General features: G+C 41.9%; 1 protein-coding gene and 1 non-coding gene across 11 annotated transcripts in view; one reads left to right on the forward strand and one right to left on the reverse strand.

Moving 5' to 3' along the window:
- Dennd4a (DENN domain containing 4A) overlaps nucleotides 1-25,677 on the forward strand; it is a 113,413-nt gene that overhangs the window by 65,892 nt on the left and 21,844 nt on the right. For 8 of the 10 annotated variants that reach the window (XM_039082818.2, XM_039082817.2, XM_017596072.3 and 5 more), the window contains 11 exons: nucleotides 5,367-5,500; nucleotides 6,892-7,027; nucleotides 7,294-7,500; nucleotides 7,589-7,717; nucleotides 7,965-8,106; nucleotides 12,173-12,289; nucleotides 13,472-13,603; nucleotides 15,017-16,113; nucleotides 22,565-22,754; nucleotides 23,995-24,089; nucleotides 25,427-25,602. In XM_039082818.2, the coding sequence (XP_038938746.1) occupies nucleotides 5,367-5,500; nucleotides 6,892-7,027; nucleotides 7,294-7,500; nucleotides 7,589-7,717; nucleotides 7,965-8,106; nucleotides 12,173-12,289; nucleotides 13,472-13,603; nucleotides 15,017-16,113; nucleotides 22,565-22,754; nucleotides 23,995-24,089; nucleotides 25,427-25,602 (2,555 nt within the window). Of the gene's footprint in view, nucleotides 1-5,366; nucleotides 5,501-6,891; nucleotides 7,028-7,293; nucleotides 7,501-7,588; nucleotides 7,718-7,964; nucleotides 8,107-12,172; nucleotides 12,290-13,471; nucleotides 13,604-15,016; nucleotides 16,114-22,564; nucleotides 22,755-23,994; nucleotides 24,090-25,426; nucleotides 25,603-25,677 lie in introns of those variants that run through there. The other 2 variants (XR_005488653.2, XM_063265512.1) reach the window with 2 other exon arrangements.
- On the reverse strand, nucleotides 3,506-3,633 carry LOC120094514 (small nucleolar RNA SNORA17). The gene has a single exon (XR_005488812.1). It is a non-coding gene; the product is annotated as a small nucleolar RNA SNORA17 (small nucleolar RNA).

A 25,677-nucleotide genomic window follows, 5' to 3' on the forward strand; every position in this document is an offset into this window, starting at 1 on the left:
CATGCTAAGATATGCATGTGATTATTGCAGCCTTCCTGCTGTCTTGAATGCTGCTCATTCTTGGGTTCATAAGTGCCATAGCTGAATTGGGCTGTTGAGTTTTTTCCTCTCCTATGGAAGCCTGCATGGAGCTTTCAGGTACTGTGGTTGTTAGTCCTCAGAGAGGAGGCTCTCAGGTACTGTGGTTGTTAGTCCTCAGAGAGGAGGCTCTCAGGTACTGTGGTTGTTAGTCCCCAGAGAGGAGGCTTTCTCAGGTACTGTGGTTGTTAGTCCTCAGAGAGGAGGCTCTCAGGTACTATGGTTGTTAGTCCTCAGAGAGGAGGCTCTCAGGTACTGTGGTTGTTAGTCCTCAGAGAGGAGGCTCTCGGGTTGTATCCAGCTGTAGGCTTCTGGCACCTCTGCCCAAAGAGTCCTCAGCAATTGAGACTTACCTTCTACCTCTGGAGGACATCTATGGCAATAACAACCAGTTGTCTATAATATTTTGTGAGTCTCTTAGACAGCCCTGACCAACAGCTCAAAGGAAGACATCTCATACCTGATGTTGGAATTTTTGTTCCACAGTTTGTGGCTCTGGGAGGAGCATTGTCAGTCTATATTGGAAATTTTCATTTAAACTATGTGTGCATATTTATAAATCAGCTTAAATGTATTATAGGTATTTTTAGGTGAAGAGTCAATAGTATGATTCCTTATGAGCCATTCAGGTATCCATACTGTTACTTAATACTCCACCCTCCTTCTCTATTTCCCCTTCCCTGATTAGAGTCTCCCCTTTCCTACTTCCCCCTCCAGTTCACTCATGCCCTGAGAGTCTCCTCTTTATTGTCCTATCTTTCAGCTTTTTGACTGATTTCTTCAATTTCATTTGTCATTCCTTATAATATACTTTTATTTCTGGTGTTGTGTTTGCAATTTCCATACAAACATACTGAATGTTTCTTTTTTATGTGACATCTTGTTCTTGCTTCCTGATTGTAGACTTATTTGTTGTAGTTGTTTTTAAGGTTTCTTCTCTCTGGTTTTCTTCCCTTCTGAGTACCTCAGCTCCCCTATTGTCTATAAATATAGTCTTTTGATTCACCCTGGAAAACAAAACAACAAAGGCTTAGCCTTCTCCCAGCATTGGTGAGAGGTAATGTTCTAACTCCTGAGTTGTGCCATGGATCTGGGAGAACTTAAATGAGGTGCTAATGTTCTTGCTTCAGTTTCACTTTTATTCCAACTTCAAGGGCATTGTTGTATGTTGTGTGTGTTTGTTTGTCCATAGTTGTGTGTGTGTGTGTGTGTGTGTGTGTGATATATGTATGTTTGTGTATGTCCATGGTGTGTGTCATCATCAGTAGCTTTGTTTTTGTTCCCTACCTTTTTAAAAACATATAGTTTTCTTTTTTTATCATTTTATTAGTTCTTTGAGAATTGCCTACCATGTATTTCAATCATTATTAACTCTTCTTCCTCAACTCCTTAAAGATTAACCCCCTTCCCTACCCACTCAATTTTGCATCCCTCTTTGTTTTTAACGCATCGAATATGGTTAGTGCTGCCCATACACTTGGTTGTGTGGCCTCCCACTAGAGTACAGCAGAACTCCTCTACCTGTGTTTTTTTCAGGCGGCAGCTCTTGCTGGACTAGGGACCCTCCTGTCACACTCCTCCAGCACTAGGGTTATGGACGGATGCATGGTACCACATCCTCTTGCTTATGTGACAGGCAGTTGACTCACTGAGCTGTTAACCCAGCCCACACAGCCCATTTTATGACTGATGTATCCAAAACACTAAACAGCTTGTATCTAGGCATCCTCCTGCTTCCTTTCTTCAGTGCCTGTTCAATGTTTGAACCCCAGTTCTGCTGTTGTCTCCCTCCGGTTCATTTTGTCTTGGTTTTTTATTGGTTCTTTGTGAATTTCACATCATGCACCTCAGAACTACTCATATCCCTTCTGTTCCTACCCTCCACCCTCGCAACCTTCCCATCAACAGAGAAAAAAATTCTTGTTGTGGAAGCTGTAGTATGTCACAGTGTGTCCCATAGTATATCCTTTGTCTATGCTTCTTCGCTTGCAAATGCTTATTGCAATGTCTAGTACAAGGCCTCTAGCTTCTGCTACTCTATCAATACTGGAACCTCACTGGGATACCACTTTAATATCCTGCTGTCATGGAGATCCTGTAGTTTTGGATCTGTAGGACCAGCCTCTTCATGCCCTCCAACATGTTGTTCATAGATGGGGTAGATATTGGGATGGCCAATTCAAAACCCTGGATCTGGGCCTGAGAGATATCTGAGCTGTTCAACCTGCCTGTTCTCCTGCTTCCATGCCCTCAGGGATAGCTCACTAACAACCCTCACAACCAGGGATAGCTCTACTCTGCTGCTCAGGCTAGTACAGGGCCCACTAGGGACAGGGACAGTTTCTACTATCATGACTCTGAGGCCAGCTTTCCTGTCTGCCATAGGTGTTGACGGACAAGGAAGGGGGATGGGACATCACTCCTTCATCCATGCCACCCACTGCACAGCAGACAAGTGGTAGGGCCAGCTCTCCATCATGTGCACTTGAAGCTGGCTTACCTGCAACCCTGACGTTCGCCCAGTTTAGGTGCAGAACCTGCTCTTTCTAGTGCTGCAGCAGGTGAGGGGTAGGGCCAGCTCTCCAGCTCTCATGACCCCATCAGAGCCAGCTTTCCCTCCTGTCACAGGTGGCAAGGGCAAAAGGGAAAAAGGGGAATTTCTCCCTGGTCCATGCCACCATCCATGCCATAGCACAGGCGACAGGTGGCAGGGCCAGCTCTCCAGCACTCATACCCACAACTTCCACAATGTGTGGGTCGTACTACAGCTGATTGGGGGGCAGTTCTCCTGCTTTCAGGACACCCTAGACTGAGTTCTTTCTTGATGCCCAGACAAGGGGTGGGGCCAGTTCTGCACAATCTTCAGACATCATCATGTCTCCAGGCAGAAGACCAGACCAGGGATAACAGGGCCTGCTACTTCAGAGCCACAGCTCCAAACCTGATCCCTGGTAGCAACACAGGCCAGGACCCCACCATGGTTCCAGATAGCATCAATGGCTGCTCACAAAAATCTGGTTTTACTAACCTGTAGTTTCCAGTTCTGTCTCTCTTCATTTTACCCACATCCTCTGTTTCTCTTTCTCTTCTGTTTCTCTACCACTTACTTGCTCCTCTTAGTGGTGACCAGGGTCTCTGGGGTCCTCTCAGGAGTGCTGTGCCCCACTTATGCATTATGGCACTGGGTAGGGGTCATCTGGGCATGGTCTGCCCCCAGCACCTGGGCAGTGCCAGACTGGTGGTCATCTCAGGCTAGCTCCCTGTCAGGGCTCCATGGCACCAGTCTAGGGGTCATCTCCAGCTGGCTCCTCACCCAGGGCTGGGTCCTAAGCAAGAGGTGTTTGTTTAGACTCACTCCCTGTCCTGGGAGTCTGACTGGGCCTGCACAGCACCTAGCTGGTTGTCCTGTCAGGCTTACCCCACCCCTACCCCCAGGCTACTAACCTTTTATGTTCACAAGTCAGAACCCTGAGCATAGACATATCCTTTTCCTCTCTGCCACCTACTGATACACATGTGACATAGCAGCCGTCCCTGCACCATCTCTGGAGTAGGCTGTTTTGGTCTCTTATTTCTAACCTCCTTGTTGTTCTCATGGGACTTTAAGAAGCAGTGAAGGTGGGGGCTGGAGAGATGGCTCAGTGATTAAGAGCGCTGACTGTTCTTCCAGAGGTCCTGAATTCAAATTCCAGCAACCACATGGTGGCTTACAACCATCTTTAATGAGATTGATACCCTTTTCTGGTGGTGTCTGAAAACAGTGACAGTGTACTTACATATAATAAATAAATCTTTAAAAAAAAAAAGAAGCAGTGAAGTTACTGTATATGTTTTATTCAGGCAGAAAGCTATAGAATTGTTAATTTTCATTATTGGCAACTATACTTAACTGGTGAATTCCCGCTTCTTTATTTACCCATTGTTTGACACATGTATTACTTGTAGTTGCTTTTGCAAACCTATAAAAACACTGTTAGCACTGATGGGTGTTTTTTTCACATTCTGTTATTTTCTTAAAATAAAAACAGAATAGAAACATTTGAACATGTCTTGCTTTCTAAAAATAACCATACCAGGCCGGCTTTGTAATATAGTGGAAGGTTGGGTGCCTACACGGTGTAGAACGCTGGTTGAGTCCTCAGCACCACACAAGTAGTGTTGAGTGCTGGTAGGGCACATGCTCCTCTGGCTTACTGTACTCATTGTGTCCTTGCTGGAGTCAGTATAGATCTCCTCCCAGGCTGCAGAAAGGAGCTCGAGGACAAGTCTATTAGTGTTTGGGAGAAAGGCAGTGAGGACAAGCAGTCTGTAAGTGTTGGCAGCTGTGGGTGGGTGGGGGAGGGGAGAGAGGAGACAAAGCCACGCCTTGTGAGTGGGATCTGGGAAAGGGGTCTGCACATCAGTGGAAGTGAGCAAAGAAGCAGCATGTCAGAAGGGTGGAGACTCCAGAAGGAGGGTAAGAAGCCCAGAGGGTCAGAAAAAGCATGCCAAAAGAAAATGATAAAAAGGAAAGTTAAAAGTTATTTCCTGAGTTAGAATTCAGAGAAACAGGCAGGCTCAGCAAGGCTTCCATATGGGAGGCTCCATACACAGCAGCCTGAAAGTCTTTCTGACAAGCTGAAAATAGAAAGTTAGCTTCTTCTATACAGATTTTTAAATATCCTCCAACAGGATGGAAATCAGTGTTCTAACAATAATTACTTTGTTTTTCAAAAATTAAGTAACACTAATACTCATCACTTTAATTGGAAAATAAATAATATAGAGAATAATATAAAGTAATTCTAGTGATGCTGTCACTCACATTTAACATTTTGAAAATCGTGGGTATGTGTGTTTGGGAGGAAGAACATAATAAAAAAATCTATATGACAAACATAATCACCTTCCATTTAAAAAAGTTAGGAATAGAGAACTGGGCCTGGTGACACAAATCTTTAATCCCAGTTCTTGGGAGGCAGAGGCAGGCAAATTCTGTGAGCTCCAGCCTGGGTTACGTAGGAGATGCTGTCTCAAAATAAGTAAATAAATACAATTAAAGCAAAGATATGGATACACATAAAGTTAGAAATAGGGCCACCAAGATGGCTCAGCAGGTCAGGGCACTTTGAACCCAGGGCCCTGCGCTTCCTAGGCAAGCGCTCTACCACTGAGCTAAATCCCCAACCCCGGCACTTTTTAAGGTAGTTCTTTAGTAGGTCTTGATGGAAATGGGGTATTTAACCGTTCCCCTGTGAATGAATCTTTGCCTGACCAATATGGCTTTTAAATGCATTCTAAAACTCCAGGTGGATACGGACAAGAGTGGTGAAGTTCGACTTATAGAACTGGATGCGTCTTTCAAAAGTGAACATACTGTCTTTGTGACACCACCCGAGATCCCCCAGCTGCCCAACGGGGAAGAACCACCATTGCAGTACAGGTACTCAGGGAGTGGCGCATGTGATCGACAAGGAAGCAGCCCTCATTGGTGCCATGGCTTCCTAAGGACTGTGATAGTTTCAAAAATGCAAATTAAAGATCTCTAATTTTTAGGTGGTAAGCAGGCCTATCCCACATCCATTAAGTTTTGAGGCATAGACAGAAAAAAAAATCTGATTTTGTTTTTTTGAGATTGGGTTTCTATGAAATAAATTTTTCATAAGCTTGGGTAGATCTCTAATTGTATTTACGTATGCCTGTCAGTACTTGTTAATTTAGAGCAGACAACACTCGCTTGTAGCACTTTATTATAGAATTTTGATTTTTACTTTTCACTAAAAGCAGTTTCTTCACTCCTGCTCCGTCTTTATGACCACACACACACATTGATTAATGTAGCTGACTTACAAAGAGATAATAAATGTAATTTAGGTTCATTTTCTATTGCCTTAATTTGTGTGACACAATTTTAAGCTACTTGTGTTTTACAGATTTTTAAGACATGAAATTTTAGACTTGTTGACATCAACTGTTGTTAATTTAGGAATTTTGTAAGAGACTGCTGAGAGACTGCTAGATAGACTTGAACAATGTGCCATCCCTGCATTCAAGTCTCTTAGAGAAGCCAGGGAAGTCCTGGGTCCAGTCAGATAAGAGCCATGGGACACAGTTGTCACCTTATTTCCAGTGCTATCTACTTGTACTTTTATCTAAGACTGTATTTCCTCTTATTTTAAATTGTTCTTATTCTTCTATAACACTTTATTTAAGGATTCTAGTACTAGTTCATATCCATAATTCATTGAATCACAGTTTGTTTTTCGTTCTTCCAAAAGTGAGGTCCTAAAGTCCTTAGCAAACCTGATAAGCCAACCAGACAGTGAGTCTGGCCCCGTGTGCTGAGCTGTCACCTGCATTACTCTTTCCATCCTTGTAAGAGACAGATGAATTATAAAAATGAAAACTGCCTCTGCTTCTCAAGTGTAGAGAGTAAAGGTGTGTGCCACAGTCCCCAGCAGATATCTTAATGCAAAGCAACATCATTACTGGCTGTCTTGTCTGAAAGAATATTATTTTGTGATCCCCTTTCCACCACCAACATGTGCAAAGATACTAGCTACTTATTTATTTGAACACTAATTTTAAAAAGCTCGCTGCAGTTGCTTTGGGATTTGATATCAAGGTCATTAAAATGTGTTTCCTCTTTTATTTCCAGATATATTGTATTGAGTCTATATTTATAAAATAGCAATACTTATTTGTTGATTATATTTTATAATCTGATAGAGAATTATAGTTAAATTCTAAGTTAATACATTGTTTGGTCATAATTCTTCTAGCTAGTAGCAATCTATTTGTGGTTGAAAGGCAATTTCTTCTTCTCTGAAACAGCTATAATGGATTCCCAGTTCTCAGGAACAATTTATTTGAGAGGCCTGAAGGATTTCTACAAGCGAGAAAGAACAAACTACCGTCAAAACCAAGCAGTCCTGGCAGTCCTTCTCCCATGTTCAGAAGAACAAAGCAGGTGATTGAAACCATGCTGCTCATGTAATAAAATATCAGACCAGAAGTGCATCCGATGGTCATCTCCCCTTGATAACCTTTACCACATCTACCTTTGGTGCCTGATGCTCTGAATGTAGTTTGTAGTACTCAGACTTAACACTTTATTTTATATATCATACGACACAAACCCTAGAGGAAACTTTAAAATATATTAGTTGTCAACAAGTTTTACAAAAACGTTCACCATTCAGATTAATAAGGATTCTACCTTGACTTTCTCTCTAGGAAATCAAATCAGCCCATAAGATTGCAAAGAGGTATTCCTCTATCCCTCAGATGTGGTCGCGGTGTCTGCTCCGTCACTGTTATGGATTGTGGTTTATTTGTCTCCCAGCTTATGTGAAGGTTTGTCATTCCAAAGTCAGGGCTCTGAAAACAGCGTATGATGTACTTAAGAAAATGCAGCTGAAGAAGATGGATCCACCTGATGAGGTAATAACTCAGTCCCAAATGTGTTGTTAATGTAGATGCCTGTGCAGACACGTGTTTGTGTCTCTACACCTCTCAACTTGTGTTGTAGGTATGCTACCGCATTCTCATGCAGCTCTGTGGACAGTACGACCAGCCTGTGCTTGCAGTTCGAGTGCTTTTTGAAATGCAGAAAGCTGGTATTGACCCCAATGCAATCACTTATGGGTACTACAATAAGGTAATTGTTTGGATTTAATGAGGAAAAATATGTTTTTGTCATTGTACAACATTAAATTAGTAGCAAAAAATAATCAGGGGCTACTGGTATTTATTTTAGAATGTTCAGAATTTATTTTATAAATTAAGACACTTTTGTTTTCTAATGTGTTAGCAATCTACTTTTATCATCTTTAGCTCGATTCAGAAGCCAGTGTATGTTTACTTATGAAAATTGTTTTACTAATTCTGTGTTTTTAAATGACTAGGCTGTTTTGGAAAGTACATGGCCTTCAAGAAGTCGTAGTGGCTATTTCCTCTGGACAAAAATAAGAAATGTTGTTTTAGGAGTTGCACAGTTCAAAAGAGCTTTAAAGAAACATCCACACTTACCACAGACAGCGCTCTCAGGTAATTAAAGAGTTATAAGGTATGCGCATGGTTTGCATTTTTTTCAAAACTAACTGGTTAAAGTTTATATTCTTAGAAAATTCTAAGTACTTAAAATACTGAATATTTGGGATGGTGAGATGACTCAGTGGTTAAGAACACTGGCTGCTCCTCTAAAGGTCCTGAGTTCAGTTCCGAGCACCACATGGTGGGACATGATACCCTCTTCTGGCATGCAGGTGTACATGCAGAGTGCTCAGACATTTAAAAACAAACAGAAAACATAAAAAATACTTAATATTTTCTAGGTTTTATGCCAGCCAGCAACTTTTTAATAAAAATTAACAATTATACACAGTGCCTGGTTCTGGAAGTCTTGTGAATTCAGAAGGTTTTAGAGGTTCAGTGTTTGTTAATGTGTAATGAACTACATGGGAGGCAGGAACAAAGCCACTCCAGTTCCATGTAGAACACACAACCTTATGTTCATTTTATTTTGTGTCTATGATGTGTCTAAGGCTTGCTGTGATCTACCATATGAGGTCATCTTTGGAATTTTCCACTTGTGGAATCCTGTTGGTAAATTAGTTTTAGGTTTCAGGTTTTCAGATTAAGGAAATCCTACCTGTATTAGACAATTCTTCCCATTTAGAAACATACTAGATTCCTTTCTCCAGTTGTTAAATGATCAACGTTTAGTGATCTTGTTTTAGTAGTCATAAGTAACTCGCAGTAGATTCTGTGCTGTAGCTGAATTTTGCTGAGTGTGTGGCACTTCCCCTGGGTCCATAGTAATCTTGCTGAGTGTGTGGCACTTCCCCTGGGTCCATAGTAATCTTGCTGAGTGTGTGGCACTTCCCCTGGGTCCATAGTAATCTTGCTGAGTGTGTGGCACTCCCCTGGGTCCATAGTAATCTTGCTGAGTGTGTGGCACTCCCCTGGGTCCATAGTAATCTTGCTGAGTGTGTGGCACTCCCCTGGGTCCATAGTAATCTTGCTGAGTGTGTGGCACTCCCCTGGGTCCATAGTAATCTTGCTGAGTGTGTGGCACTCCCCTGGGTCCATAGTAATCTTGCTGAGTGTGTGGCACTCCCCTGGGTCCATAGTAATCTTGCTGAGTGTGTGGCACTCCCCTGGGTCCATAGTAATCTTGCTGAGTGTGTGGCACTCCCCTGGGTCCATAGTAATCTTGCTGAGTGTGTGGCACTCCCCTGGGTCCATAGTAATCTTGCTGAGTGTGTGGCACTCCCCTGGGTCCATAGTAATCTTGCTGAGTGTGTGGCACTCCCCTGGGTCCATAGTAATCTTGCTGAGTGTGTGGCACTCCCCTGGGTCCATAGTAATCTTGCTGAGTGTGTGGCACTCCCCTGGGTCCATAGTAATCTTGCTGAGTGTGTGGCACTCCCCTGGGTCCATAGTAATCTTGCTGAGTGTGTGGCACTCCCCTGGGTCCATAGTAATCTTGCTGAGTGTGTGGCACTCCCCTGGGTCCATAGTAATCTTGCTGAGTGTGTGGCACTCCCCTGGGTCCATAGTAATCTTGCTGAGTGTGTGGCACTCCCCTGGGTCCATAGTAATCTTGCTGAGTGTGTGGCACTCCCCTGGGTCCATAGTAATCTTGCTGAGTGTGTGGCACTCCCCTGGGTCCATAGTAATCTTGCTGAGTGTGTGGCACTCCCCTGGGTCCATAGTAATCTTGCTGAGTGTGTGGCACTCCCCTGGGTCCATAGTAATCTTGCTGAGTGTGTGGCACTCCCCTGGGTCCATAGTAATCTTGCTGAGTGTGTGGCACTCCCCTGGGTCCATAGCAGGCTATTAGCTTGAACAGCGAACTCTGTAGTGTCCCACCGGTACTTCCAGAACGCTGTGAAACTAGGTTCTTAAGCAGACGGCAGTGACAGATGCTGTCAGTCATGGGAGCGTGGACAGTGTAGAGCATGCACCTCTTGTGTACTTCTGTATACATTTATTATAGTACATTTTAAAACTATACTTGCTACTCTGTTTTTACTTTGTTTTCAATGACATTTTTGACTGTCACGTTTTGATTTTCTGTTAGGCACTTGACATTAAATTTAATGGCTACATGTAGCTTTCTTCATTATTTATTAGAGGGATTCAAAGTACTTAATTCAAGTATTTAGTTCATGATAATACAGGCAGCTCTAGGTAGCCACAATTTCTTTACCATTTCAGGGCTGCCTTTTTTTAGGGCAAAGGATCAAATTTGTACATGCTGGGCAAGGGCTCTGCCAATGAGCTGTTCTTCCAGCCCCTTGGCATGTTATTTTCTTGGACAGGTTTTCTCCTTAAGAAATCCTATCTATGGGTCTGAGTAAAGAGTATTACACCAATTCCCTGATTTTAACATTATGCCGTGGTCAGGTAGGGTTTGGTTAGGAGAAAATGGGTAAAGAGTACCACCAAGAGCTTTCTCTAAAATGTTAATTTTTGCAACTTTTAAATTAAGCATTTTTTGGGCTGGAGAGATGGCTCAGCAGTTAAGAGCACCGACTGCTCGCTCTTCCAGAGGTCCTGAGTTCAAATGCCAGCAACCACATGGTGGCTCACCACCATCTGTAATGGGATTTGATGCCCTCTTCTGGTGTGTGTGAAGATAGCTATAGTGAACTCATATACATAAAAGAAATAAATCTTTTTTAAAAATTAAACCTTTTTAAAAGAAAAGGTTTCAATTTAAATGCAAAAGTCCTAGCAGTGACTGTGACATCACTTTCACTGATACACAGGACTCGCACCAGGGCAGGCCTGAAAAAAAAAGACCTGAAAGGTCCTTTAAGCAAAACAACTAGATTAATATCAAAGACATAATAGTGAGTTCCTAAGTGATATAACCTCTTCAGAATTTTTTGCAAGTTTACAAAACTTTTATTTTTATTCTTATAAACATAGTATTGTTTTATAAATCTGGAAACTGGAAGTTCATACAAAAACAGTAAGTTACTTAAAATCACACATTGCCACACATCACCTGCCACTCAGAGCCTTAGCTTTTTGTGGGGTGCTGGGGACAGGGTTGTTCTGAGACAGAGTTTCTCTGCCTTGGCTGTTCTGGAACTCACAGACCCTGCCTCTGCCTCACCAGGCCCAGCATTTTAAGAGTAATTTTAACACACTGTATTTTCTCACTCCTATGTATTTGTACTAAGGTGTGGTTCTATAACTGTTTGGTTCAGTTTTAAGAAAAATTATTTGCCAATGAAGTTAAAGGAACCTGACTTTGTGGTAGAATCATTAGACATTGAATTTCAGTGACCTTTGTGTGCATGTTATGAATTCCTTGTAAATTTCTCTTCTTCATTGCTTAGTTAGAACGCAGGCCAGACATAGTAGTCCACACCTTTAATCCCAGCCCTCAGGAGGCAGAGGCAGGTGGATCTCTCAAGACCAGCCTGGTGTACAGAGAGAGGTCCAGGCCAGTCAGGGCTATGGGAGATCCCAGCTTTAAAAAATCAACCCAGACTTTTACCTAGAAAGATGATGGAATTGAATGAAGTGTGTCTAGCTCGTCTGGTTTTGTCTGTTTGTTTGTTTGTTTGTTTGTTTGTTTGTTTGTTTGTTTGTTTTGGTCCCCACAGAGTAACATAAATGTATACATTTACTTGACTACAATGTGGAATTCAAAGTAAATTACCTAGAAAATTTCCCTTTCCTACATTAATAGAGGTAGGTGCTGGGCAACCAACACAATCGTGCGTTTTGACTGAGATTATCCTGAAGCCCATGGAAAATCTAAACACTAGTGTGTACCACCTCAGTCTAGCTGGTTCCACCAAAGAAGTTTGTTACAGGTGTTGTGGGAATTGACGAGCAGGCCCAAGATGTTAATCGTGTGATCCATTCCGGGAATGTCACCACTTGAGTCCTGTCACAGTCAATACCTTAGTCCTTCAGCAGACAGTGTTGCTGTCTCTCAGGACAGGAAGCAGGAGTGTTTGTTGAGGGTGTTGTGTTGCGGGACTTTTGCAGTTGACGAGTCTTCTGCTGGTAGTTAAATTTGTGTAAGAAATAATCTCAATACAAGTTTCTGGTAAGCAGCCTAGTGTTTGTCTCTGTTTTTGCTCAGGTGGCCGGTCTGATCTTGGATATAGTTCATTATGTAAAGACGATGTTAGAAGAGAGGCTACATCTACTGAAGACATTCAAGGGGAAAAGGATAAAAAAGGGAGCGACTCTAGTTCCTGTAGGTATTGATTGTTAAGTTGATTTGGTGTGAGCTTGTGCACTTCCATGCATAGAAAATACAAATAACTTTAAGGATATAAGTGCTAGCTTTGCCTTCTATCTTCCTGTTATAATTATCTTCCTTCCCATTGATCCTCTTTACTACCTAGTACTCTCACCCAAAAGCATCGTATAGCAAGTATGACTGCTCAATGGTGCAACACTTTCCAAGCAAATCCTGCTAAAGTGAACACTGTGTGACTCGTGTTAAAATAGTCGTACTAGAAATGTCTATTCTTTTTTCTTTTAGAACAGATCTCCTTTTCTGAGGTTTAATACCACTTGTCTTAGTTAGGTCTATTGTTGTTGTGATAAAACACACTGAACAAAAGCAACTTGGGAAGGAAAGGGGATATTTGGCTTCCATATCTCCAATTACTGTCCACTGAGGGAAGCCAAAGCAGAAACAAACAAGGCAGAAACAAACAGGGCAGGACTCTGGAGACAGGACTGATGCTGACAATGGAGGGTACTGCTTACTGGCTTGTTCCCCATGGCTTCTCTCTCTGGTTTCTTACAGAACTCAGGACCAAGGCTGGCCCCACCCACAATGGGCTGGCCCATCTCCCATCAATCACTAATTTAAAAAATGCCCTACAGGCTTGCCTGCAGCCAGATTTTTTTTTTTTTTTTTTTTGGTTCTTTTTTTTTTGGAGCTGGGGACCGAACCCAGGGCCTTGCGCTTCCTAGGTAAGCGCTCTACCACTGAGCTAAATCCCCAGCCCCAACCTGCAGCCAGATCTTATACAGGCATTTTCTGCAGTGAGGCTCCCTCCTCCCTGATGACTCCAGCTTGTGTCAAGTTGACATAAAACTAGCCAGGACAATATCTTTACTTAAAGTTTATTGGTGAATTATGATTTATATTTCCCCTTTCTTCCCACTCCAAAATGTGTCTTTTACAACCAAAGAGAAAATATAAAATTCTATCTGAGCCTTATATATAACCAGCTCTTAGTAATTTGACCCACACTTGATGGCCTTTAAGTGCAGTAACTTATCTGACAAGTGTGTTGGGAAGCGGTTAGTATGCTCATCGCCAGTTTTCATGTTGAAATATGTAAGACTAAAAGCCTCTCTTTGTACAGCCTCGACATATATGAGTTTAATTTTGTTAACATTTCTATTTTCACCTCTATAGTGTCAGAGAATGAGAGTGCAAAAGGAAGTGCTGACTGCCTTCCTTCTCTCAGTTACCAGAGTTCTTCCACTATAGTTCGCCTCAGTGGTACAAATCAGGACGGTGCTGATAAAATGTCTGGAGAATGTGAGGGTAAGTTGGATAGTATACATTTGCATATGCAGAATGAATTCTATCTGTGTCGGCTAAGTATGTATTTTTAAATGTTTTAAAATTAGATTGGGGGGCTGGAGAGGTGGCTCAGAGGTTGAGAGCACTGGCTGCTCTTCCAAAGGTCCTGAGTTCAATTCCCAGCAACCACATGGTGGCTCACAACCATCTGTAATGTGTTCCTATGCCCTCTTCTGTGTGTGAAGACAGTGACAGTGTATTCACATATATAAAATAAATGAATCTTTTTTTTAAAAAAAATCAGATTTGGTTTTACTTAGTGGCAGATATCCTTACCCACTGAGCCATCCTACTGACACCAGTGACTATTTTTAATTTATTTATATTTGTGGCCCTCTCCTAGTAAACTTAGGAGCTTGGGGTTTGTGTTTTATAACATATTTGTTGAAGCTTTTATTATAACAAGGTATAAGGGCACACCTGCGGCCTGAATGCTGCCTTTTGAATTTGGACTGTTGGGACTCTGAGAAAGGAAAGTGTGCAAACAAGGGGAGGGGAGGAGGAAATCTGAGGGACTGTGTACCTACCCAACTTTTAAACGAGCCATGTGCTTTTGTAGTCTGGTGTAGTCTGTTCTACTCAGAGACTAAACGGTCCTTCAGAGAGCTTACGAGACTAATGCCTTGGCCATGGTGTTGCATGCCTTTGACCCCAGCACTCGGGAGGCAAAAGCGAGTGAATCCCGTGAGCTCCTGACCCCTGGTCTACTTAGCATGCTTCAGGCAGCCCTGGCTGCTTAGTGAGATAGTGTCTCCAAAAAAACCAAAAATCAATGCTTTTCTCTTAAAAATACAATAATACAATACAGAAATTTGTATATTAAAACAAAGGTAAAGTTACTTAATCTACATATGTAGTCAAAACATATTTGAAGATTTTTGCATGTGGATAAAATTGTTATAGTTACCATTGATTTGGTATTAGGGCTTGTTTCCCATTGTAATAAGAAGATGGCTCAGACTTTCAAGTTCATCTAGCATAGTTAAGCTGTTACTTAATTTAGTATAAATTTATTACTGTTAAAAAGAATATCTTCCTTGGTAAGTTTTTCTTTTATAAGCAGTATATTTTAATGGCTAGAAGCATAGCCTTTCTCATTAGACAAATTTGAATTTGAATCTCAGTTCTGTTGCTTAAAAACTGTATAACTTTGGCTTAAATCGATTCTCTCTCTGCATATCTGTTTTATCTACTCTGAATGGTGGAATGTTTATAGCCACAATAGCAGTAAACTGCCTAAAATGGGGCCTGCCGAGTTCCAGGCAGCCAGTGAGCACCTGCTGTTCTCATCCCCATTACTAGTATTTTAAATGTTTAAGATGACATATTTGCAGAGTCCATTTTTATACTGAAAACATATCTCTTGTTTTTCAGAAAGCACTCCTGAGCTGCTCTTAGTGCCATCTTGTAATGACACAAATGAAGCACAAACCATGCCAAGCAGATGCTTTAGGAAAAGGCATAAAAGTGATGATGAATCTCATTTGCAGCAGCAAATGCCTTGGGGAAACAGGAACCGTAATCTTAGTGGTGGGGTACTGATGAGATTTATGCTGAACAGAATTAACCAGGAAACAAACCCTGGAGATATGGTTGAAAAGTTAGGCGCTGATGCAAAGATTCTTTCAAATGTTATCTCAAAAAGCACAAGACCAAATAGTCTTGATATTGGAAAGCCACCAGTAAGATCAAAAAGAGACAGCCTGGAGAAGGAGTCTAGTGACGATGACACACCTTTCGATGCTTCTAACTGCTTGGATAAAGTGGAGTCTCCTGTTATTTTTGACTTAGAAGATTTAGACACAGAAACAGATGGTTCAAAAGTGGGATGTGTCGCTGCACAAAATCCCAAGAGGCTTCAGCGAATGAACAGCAGCTTTTCAGTTAAACCGTCTGAAAAAACAGATGTTGTAACAGGATTTGACCCTCTCTCGCTCTTGGTTGCTGAGACTGAGCAGCAGCAGAAAGTAGAAGAGGAAGACGATGAAGACGACAACAAGAGCATCTCAACGCCATCTGCCAGGCGTAATTTAGCTGAAGAAATTGAGATGTACATGAATAACATGAGCAGTCCTTTGACAAGCCGTACACCAAGCATTGATTTACAGCGAGCATCTGATGAGAAGTTAACCAATAAGAAAAGTCCAACATTGGTCAAGGCCTGCAGAAGATCAAGCCTGCCTCCTAATTCTCCTAGGCCAGTGAGACTTACCAAATCCAAAAGTTACACCAAAAGTGAGGAGAGACCAAGGGATAGACTGTGGTCCTCACCAGCCTTCTCACCCACTTGTCCATTTAGGGAAGGATCGCAAGAAACACTAGCCCATTCATCACCTTCATTTAACTTAGACACACTGCTGGTACCTAAACTTGATGTTCTAAGACACAGTGTGTTCACTGCTGGGAAAGGAGTTGCAGAGAAAGCAAGCAAATGGTACTCAAGGTTCGCCATGTATACCACGTCATCAAAGGTAGGTTGGTTGGCATTTGCTACGTCTCCCTGTGCCACTACTACTCACAGCCTGCTTATGAGCACATCTGTCCTAACCATTCTCCTCAAATACAGCCTATAAAAGACAACGAGGATTTTTAAAGAGATTTTTTAAGATTTATTTATTTTATATATATGCCAGAAGAGGGCATTGCATCCTGTTACAGATGGTTGTAAGCCACAGTATGGTTGCTGGGAATTAAACTTAAGACCTCTGGAAGAGCAGTCAGTGCTCTTAACGCTGAGCCATCTCTCCAACCATTAAAGATTTTTTTAACTGACATGCACGTACGCCTATGTGAGTTCACGTGAACCAACTGTGTACAAGTGACTCCAGAGCCCAGAAGAGGGTATAGGATTCCCGGAATATATAGTTACAGTTGTGAGCTGCCATGTGGGGGCTAGGAACCAAACACAGGTCCTTTGCAAGGTCAGTAAATGCTCTTAAGTTCAGTATTTCCTTCAGAATACACATTTTTGTCAGTGTCCAGTATGTCTCCAAAATTACCAACCAGGAGTATGCTGTCTCCTCCTGGGTAGCATGAAATATCTTGTGACAGACTTGTATTTCTCCCAAGAGCAAAAATGTAGAGGAAATAAGAAAGTGTAGAAAGTATGTGTTTATAATCATCAGAGAAATGTCACAGTAAGGGAACAGAAAAGCAAAAATTACACGAAGGAACTAAATCCATAGTCTTTTTCCTCAGAAGGCGTTTCCAATAATTGTGAATATATAATGTTAAGTTTGTCATCTTTGAGAGGAGAGAGAGGAATGAAAGATGGGGGAGGGGACACAACATGTAAGACTTGAGGGCTTTAGGAACAAAGGTTTTGTCACTGGCCTTTGGAAAGCCAGTGCTACACTTGCCCACACTCTTCAGGGTCCGCTTAGACCTGTTATGTCTCATTCCTCCAGCAGAGTGGCTACATTTCTCACCATAATGTCTGACAAAGTTCTTGACGTGTTCCCTATCTTACAGGATTAGAGAAAGACATGTCTTCTGGGCCTCTCCATCATTGTGTATTAGGTTTTAAACAGCAAATGCATTCCAGCATCCCAGTTTTACTCAGCCTTAAAATCCCTTCACCCTTACCAAACTAAGGGATATCAGGCATCTCTAGTTCCTTTTAAGCAGGTGATCTTTTGACAAATACTTTAGTCTACAGTCAAACTCTCAGCACCTTTTTAACTGTTCATACTTTCATACTAAATCTAGAGTCTCTGTTCAATGGGTCCATACTGGTAAATCCAGCCTAATTCTTTTTTAGGTTCTTTCCATTATCCCACACCCATAAAATCCATTCCCACACATGCCCTAGACCTCTACTTGAATGAATTCTTTCTTTAGTGGTATAGCTTACCTCCTTACAGACTACACTTTATATCTCACTTGTAGGAACCTGCTTAGACTTGTGTCTAGTTACATCTAGAGACAACAGTTGGTGGGCATTGGAGAACATAAGCATTGTCTTGCCTGGCATCTCCTCCAGGGAAAGTGATTACTGGTTCTAAAGACAATGCAGGATTGATTCCCTTAGGCAAGGTTGGAGAGGGCAATCCTGCAAGGGGTGAGGAAGCACATTTCCCCAGTACTGATGTTCCATGAGACAGGTAAGCAGAAAGCCTCTGAACGATAATGCTTAGGAGTTGGGCTCTATGTCGAGAAGAGCACCAAGCATCTCTGAGCTGCCAAAATGGAGGGGCTCTGTCCAACAGTCCCTGAAGCCTGAGAGGCACACGCCAGGGCTAAGGATTAAGTTCAGTGGCTGAACTCTCCACTAGCCTGGACTCAACCCCAGTTCTACTCCTTCCCCTTCCCTCCCTCCCAGAGAGTCTATGTCTTAGGATAGTTGGCAATCTCTAGGTAAACTATAAAGCCTAGAATTGATTTGGCTCAGTCTGTGACTAAATTACAATAATCAGCTTTCATTTAGCACAAGAAAGAATATACCCTTTTTGAAGGAATAAAGTCCCTGGAGTCCTTATCAGAAGTAGGTAATGGAAACAGAACCCCAGATGATCCAGATATCTGTATTAGCAAGGGATCTTTAGGAAATTTTCACATATCCAAGGATATAAAGGAAAAGAAACAGAAATTAGACAAATGGAGAATTTTTGGAGGAAAAGGAGAAATGAGTGTAAGCATTTATTGAGAACGCAATATATTTGAGAACGCAATAGATAAATTTGATAACAAATAAAACAAAATGAAAGATTAGAGATACCACTTAAAAATATCTGTACTGAATCAGAGAAAGAAAAAAATTAAAAATACAGAATGGGGGCTGGGATATCTAAATTGGTAAAGCACTTGCCTGAGTCTTATCCCTAGAACTCCCATTACAAACAAGCAGCTAGAGTAGCACACTTGTAATCCCAGTGCTAGGCCAGCTAGGCTAGCCTATGTCCCGACTTCCACACTAGTAAGATGGTCAGTTTGCTTCCTGTTGCTGTGATAATGACCATGACCAAAAGCAATTTTAGAGAGGAAAGGGTTTATTGGCTTACATGTTCCAATTACAGTCCATCTTTGAGAGAAGTCAGGGCAAGAAGACCAGGGGGAGAAACGTGGAGGAAAACGTCTCACTGACTTGCTCCCCATGAGTTGCCCACCCTGCTTTCTCTCACTGCTCAGGACTGCCTGCCCAGGGCTGGCATCACCCACAGCACTCCAGCATCATCGCCCATAGATTTGCCTACAGGCTAATCTGACTGGGGTCATGTTTAAAATTGAGGTCCCTCTTCCCAGATAACTCTAGTTTGTATCATGTTGGGGATAAGGTTGGGGAACAAAACAAAACGAAATGAAATAGCACAAAGACCCAGTCCTAAAACAAAGACATCACAACAACAAAAATAGGCAAACCCCCACATCAGAGGCGCACAGCTTCAGGCAGATCGGCACTCTGGCCTCCTCAGGCACCTGCTCTCATGTGCATATCGTACATATAATTTACATTTGTTAGGTTCTTGGTGCCTGGGAACAGCACTCAAGGTTGTCCTCTCCCTCTACTGCACTCATCCACACGCCTAGCAAAACCATTTAAAAACGTCAGGTGGTAGTTTGGATCCACTGTGAAAGCATAAGTCCATTTCAGCCCACCCTATATCTGTTTACTATAAACTCCAGAAAATATATATAAACAACAAAAAATTCTGCAAAGTAAGAAAGAACTGATGAAGTTCAAGTTTCCTGTTCTCTTCCAGTACCTCCTTGCCCAAGGGCAGTCACAGTGGACCATCATAGCTCTAAAAACTAAAGTCATAGGAGAACCTTATTTTATGTATAAAAAAATCAGGAAAGAGGCCTCTGTGGGCTAAAGAGTTTGAAGGGAATCCCATTTGAGTCTCAGCATAATCTTTGATTTACACACGTAAGAGATAGATCAGACTGACAGAGAGTTAAAACTCTCCCTACAGAGATCAAAACAAAACCACAACCCAAATACGATTTAATATTGGGCTAAAACTAAAGCATCCATAGTCCCCAAAATATTATAGTATTCATGCTACACAAAGCTGACATTCACAATAGCCAAAGTGAGATGATGATGGTGATGATGATGGTGACAATGATGATGCTGATGTAATAGATGAGCATGGTAGCATGTGCCTGTCATACCATGGGATATAGAGTCAGAGGAATCTGGAGGCTGAGGTTATCCTTAGCTATAGTATATAGTGATTTCAGTCTAGCCTGGGCTACATGAAACCTTCTCTCGGAAAGGATGTTTCCAGAACCAGAGGGCTGGGCATAGTGGTGCACACCTTTTAGTTCCAGTGATCGAGAGTCTGTGGAAAGATTATCCTTAGACATAGACTAAGGGAAGTTGTCCTCAGACTTCCACTTCTGTACATACCATAAGCAAATGACTGACAACCAAAGGCAGCCATACAAAAACTGAAGATAAATCAACAAAAAGGAAAGAAAAAACAAAACAAGAAACAGAAGCAGGGGGTATAACTCAGTGGTAAAGTGCTTACACAGCATAAAATAAACTCAGCAGATAGATTCGAGAACAGAATACAGATAACAGCAAATATATACACACATATAAAGATGCACAGATCTGGGGCTGGAGATCTTAGCAGATAGCATTTACCACTCTTACAGGAGATCTGTCGTGGCTTATAGCTGTCTATAGCTCTGGTTCCAAGGGGTCTGGTGGCCTTTCTGGCCTCTGTAAGCACTGTGCACACATGGCACACACACACACACACACACACACACACACACACACACACATGCAAGCACACACATAAACTAAAAAGTAACTCAGTCTTTTAAAAAGTGCAGAGCCTTAGAGACTTGTTGGACAATATGAAAGGTATAAATAGGATAGGTATAGTTGTTATTTCCAAAGGATTGAAGAAAATGATTGTTGCAGAAAAGATATTTGAAGTAGGAATATTTTAACTCAACAAATTTGAAAATATATATATTCACATTTTGCAGATGTGACACAGCAAACTACAAAAGAATAGACTTAGAATCACATTTGGGGCCGTAGAGATCGCTTGTTGCCAGGGAAGGGACTTGCACAGGCCTGGTACCTGAGTTCAGTTCCCAGAACCCACAGAAAGGCAGAGGAGAGTTATTCTCTGGCCACCACGTGAACTGTGCTACAGTCCTCCAAAATAGTAGTAGATAATATTTTTAAAAAATGCATCTGTGCATACCAAAGAGCTAACAGCAAAAAGCATCTATAAGAAAACAACTCAAACTTCTAATTATTTTTTGGTTTTTTGAGACAGGGTTCCTCTGTGTAGCCTTGGCTGTCCTGGAGTTCACTCTGTAGATAGATCAGGTTGCCCCCAAACTCAGAGATCTGCCTGCCTCTGCCTCTCTAGCACTGGGACTAAACATGTATGCTACCACCGCCTGGCTCAGTTCTTTAAAAGTATTTTAAAAATTACTAAAGGAATAGAGGCCTGAATGGCCATGTATTTTTGTCATAAATCCATGAAGGGAAGAGTTCAGTGAGAAAGCACCTTTAGCGTGTTGGAAGAAGAGAGAGCAGTGCAGAGTCTGTATCTAGGGAAACACTCTCCATGGCTTATGGTAAAATAAGAGCACGTCAAGCAAGGGGAAGATGAATAGAAACAGACTCTGTAAGCTGTGCTCACGGCAGTTCAGGCTGAGGAAATTGTTACTAAAGAGAAAACTCGGATCTTCAGGAAGGAAGCATCATACAGAGCTGTCCCGCAAAGGCTGCCTTTGCCTTGACAAGTCTCTTAAAGCACTTATAATGGCTCAACACAGGGTTGTGACGCTGTAGGCTCTCCAGCCCTTAATTCAGTTGGGGCTGGTTGTAGGGTGGCTCAGGTCCAAGCTCTTGCTGCCAAGGCTAAGGACCTGAGTTTAATCCCTGGGACCTTCACAGTAAAAGGCAGAACTGACTCCCTCAGGTTATCCTCTGACCTCCACACTTTTGCTGTGGTGTGCAAATACTCCCTCCCCTACAAAATAAATAAGTGTAATTTTTAATTCAATTTAAACATTTAATTCAACTGAGTTCTAAAACCTTAATAAGAAATTTCCTTGAATTTTTGAAGTCAGTTTTTGTGAAATTTTTTTCTGAATGTTATACATGTAAATTATATCTCAATAAGATTTTTTAATAGAAGTATATTTTCCAATCACAACAAAATCAAACTAAAAATATTAACAAGTATGGTGTCAAAAAATCCAAAGTTCTAAGTAACTCATGAATCAAAGATAAAGATCACTGGACCGGAGAGTTGGCTCCGTGGTTAAGAATATTGGCTGCTCTTAGAACCTTAGAGATTGGCACGTTCAGGGTGGTATGTCCTAGGGTCACAGCACCCATGCAGAGGTGCTCATGCCCTCTTATGGCCTCTATGGATACTGAGTGCACAGACATACATGCAAGCAAAATAGCCATATTTATAGTATAAATGAAGTATTTTAAATAAATGAATATTTTTAAAAGGCCAGCTGCAGTGGCTTGTACTTGTCATTTACAGGCAGGGAGCAAGAGAACCCAGAGGCTTGTTGGCCATCAAATCTAGCCTGCTTAGCAAGCTCCGGGCCGCTGAGGGACCCTGTCTCAAAAAAGAGTGGACAATTGCTGAGGAACAACACTTAAGGTTTTCCTCTGTGCTGTACACACATGCCTAACTGAACACAGTGTGCACACACACACACACACACACACACACACATATACACACACACTAGTAGACATGCACACCTGAACACCGCGCAGACACACACACACAGACAGTTGATCTCCAACTTACTGATCCAGAATGCTATGCCTTTGTAAAATTGGTTGTTTTTCTTGCAGAAGTTGTAATGTTGCTCATCTAGGTGGAAGGTGGTAGGTAGTAGTTTCTATCTGAGAAGTGACTTTTAAATAATAATTTCAAAATGTGAAGGAAATTAAGCTTATAATTATGTTCTTAGGATCAAAGTTCTGATCGTACCAGTCTTTCTTCAGTGGGAGCCCAGGATTCTGAATCTACCTCTTTGACAGATGAAGATGTCTGCCATGAGTTGGAAGGAGCCACTTCCTCCCAAGAAAGCAGTGCGGCTTCAGGGACCAAGGGAATTGATGCCAGCCGGGCCAGCCTGGGGAGCTCTGCCTCCTTAGAAGGTTTGCCCAGTTTCTGTCATGCTGCTGATCATGGGATCTTCCTTTCTTCGTGATTTGATTTTTTTTTCAATCTTAAAAGATTTGCATGGCAAACAAACAAAAATTGGGGTGGGAGGCCAAATCAGGGCACTTTCAGAGAAGTCGTGCTCCTGTCCCCATCCTTCATACTGTTTGCTTCTGTTCTAGAGGTGACTGCTTTTCTCACTTTTTGTTTATCTTTTCACTTAATGTAAACACAGGTCCTTTTATATATCTTTACTATCTTGAAACTCAAAGGTAATAGGCACTAAACCTTTCTCACCCATTGTCTTGTTCACTTACCAGACTCATTGTGGCTGCCCCGCTCCCATTTTCACAGGGGCTTCGTTCCTGGGTGGTTACTGAGACCACTGCCCACTGCTGTGCATTAAGTTCTCCAGTCTGAATAACGTTACACCATGCGCCATGTTTCACCACCTTTATATTTCCCAATTTATCCTTGAAATGGTATTTCCAGGTTCCTTTTGCAGCTGCATGCTATTTTGCATTTTCAGTACCTGCATGTAAGAATGCCTATTTTCTGTGGTCTCATCCGTATGACAAAATATGTTGGAGCAGGTGAGACGGCTCAGTGGATAGAGCTGCTTGCTGCCAACCTGATAGCCTGAATTGCATCTCCCAGACCTATATGGTGAAAGGAGAGCACAGGCTACCCCAGTATACACACCACAGACACTCACGCAGACACATAAATGCACTGACTAAGCACGTTGACTGACTTCTGTGTTTTGCTGTGCAGAACATGTCTCAGCTTCGTTTTTTATATGCATTCTGTTGTAGAAATGAGGTTGAGAATCTTAACTGATGCCCTGTAGTTAGGTGAGCTGATAGTCTACACCATTTTTTTTAATTGAAAAAGACATTTTAAGATGAGTGGTGGTGGTGGACACCTTTAATCCCCGTGCTTGGGAGGCAGTGGTAGGCAGATCTCTGTGAGGCCAGTGCCAGCCTGATCGACATAGTGAGTTTTAGAACAAGTAGGACTGCTACACTGAGAAGCCCTGTCTCAAAACAAACAAACGAACAAAAAAAGAGGAGGAGGAGGAGGAGCAGAAATGATGATGAAGATGATTTGCTTTCTCTCGGTTACTCTTGCATGCTTGATAGAACGAGGTAGCGTTTTATCAGAGTTTATGACAGAAGTGATTCTTAGATTGCTCCTCTTCAGTTTTCATGGTTTCGCTCTTTATGTTTCAATCAGGATCCCTGTCAAAGTTTGCCTTACCTGGAAAAACAGAGACTGCATCTTCTCTCAATACCAGTAACACCAATATCTTCCAGAACTATGCAATGGAGGTACTGTCTTCTTGTGAGAGCACCTGTGTACACTGCCTTAAAAATTCACATTTCCTTAGTATTGACAGCTGTTGGTTGAGTGACTGACATTGAATATGTATCCTCAGAAATTGCAGGAATTGTTCTATTACTTCCAGGGTTGTTGATACCTGTTGTTTTAAGCCATTGCTGTCATGCTGGGTTATTAGGACAGTCCATGCTTGGTGGTGATTTAGCAACATATAAAAGTATTTTAATTTTCAACATTTGTATTTATAGCTTGTTATACACACGTTATCCTTGAACATTCATTTTGCATCATAACGTGACCAGTTCTGTTGTACAAACTTGAAGCAGGTAAAGACACAGTCTGGCCTTGTCACTGACTTTTCTCACTTTGAAGATTTCTCTTTTCTTTTCAGTGAGAGAGTTACACTTTAAAACATTCCCCATAGCGCTTGCCTAGCAAGCGCAAGGCCCTGGGTTCGATCCCCAGCTCCGAAAAAAAAGAATAGAAAAAAAAAAAAAAAGTACCTGTGGTTTAGGGCTGGAGAGATGGCTCAGAGGTTAAGAGCACTGTCTGCTCTTCCAGAGGTCCTGAGTTCAATTCCCAGCAACCACATGGTGGCTCACAACCATCTATAATCAGGTCTGGTGCCCTCTTCTGGCCTGCAGGTGTACATGCAGGCAGAAAGCTGTATGATGTATACATAATAAATAAATAAATGTTTAAAAAAAAAAAAAGATTTATAAAAACATTCCCCATAAGGGGTTGGGGATTTGGCTCAGTGGTAGAGAGCTTGCCTAGCAAGCACAAGGCCCTGGGTTCGGTCTCAGCTCAAAAAAAAAAAAAAAAAAGGAAAAATGTTAAGGCCTAGGTAACTGTTACCTAGCTAGCCTGCCATTTGGGGGCTGGGGATTTAGCTCAGTGGTAGAGCGCTTGCCTAGTGAGCGCAAGGCCCTGGGTTTGGTCCTCAGCTCCAAAAAAAAAAAAAAAAAAAAAAAAAAGTTCCCCAGTTTTTCTGAAAAATATTGCTTTTAAATATTCTGTTAAATGTGGTTGCTATTTTGCACCAATTTACATGAGATTTGGACTGTGCTGGAAAATAAACAGGGAGCGCTGATGTGGAGTTTGTGTTTGTGTGGTCACAAGTCTTGTGAACAGCAACAGCAGCATGTGCAGGCACACACTGGCTTTGTCATTATGCACAGCGTGTGGCTGTACTTGCTTAAATCTTATGATTGTTGCCTTAGAATCTTTCCGAGCTTTAATTTTCCAATGGGTTTCTTAACTACGATATGTTTTCATTTGTAACCTGTGTAGATCATCTTGCTTCATGAAATGTTCTCTTCCCTAGGTTCTCATTTCAAGTTGCTCTCGGTGTAGGACTTGTGACTGTCTCGTCCATGATGAGGAAATCATGGCTGGCTGGACAGCAGATGATTCGAATCTCAATACTACATGCCCGTTTTGTGGCAATCTCTTCTTACCCTTTCTGAATGTTGAAATCAGAGATTTAAGAAGACCTGGACGGTAATAGCATGCCCCATTTTCCTTTCTACTTAAGGATATTGTTTCCTAAAATACCTCTTTTCTCAAAATGTCTTT

Source organism: Rattus norvegicus, chromosome 8, assembly GCF_036323735.1.
Source record: "Rattus norvegicus strain BN/NHsdMcwi chromosome 8, GRCr8, whole genome shotgun sequence".
In the NCBI taxonomy this organism is placed as follows: Eukaryota; Metazoa; Chordata; class Mammalia; order Rodentia; family Muridae; genus Rattus; species Rattus norvegicus.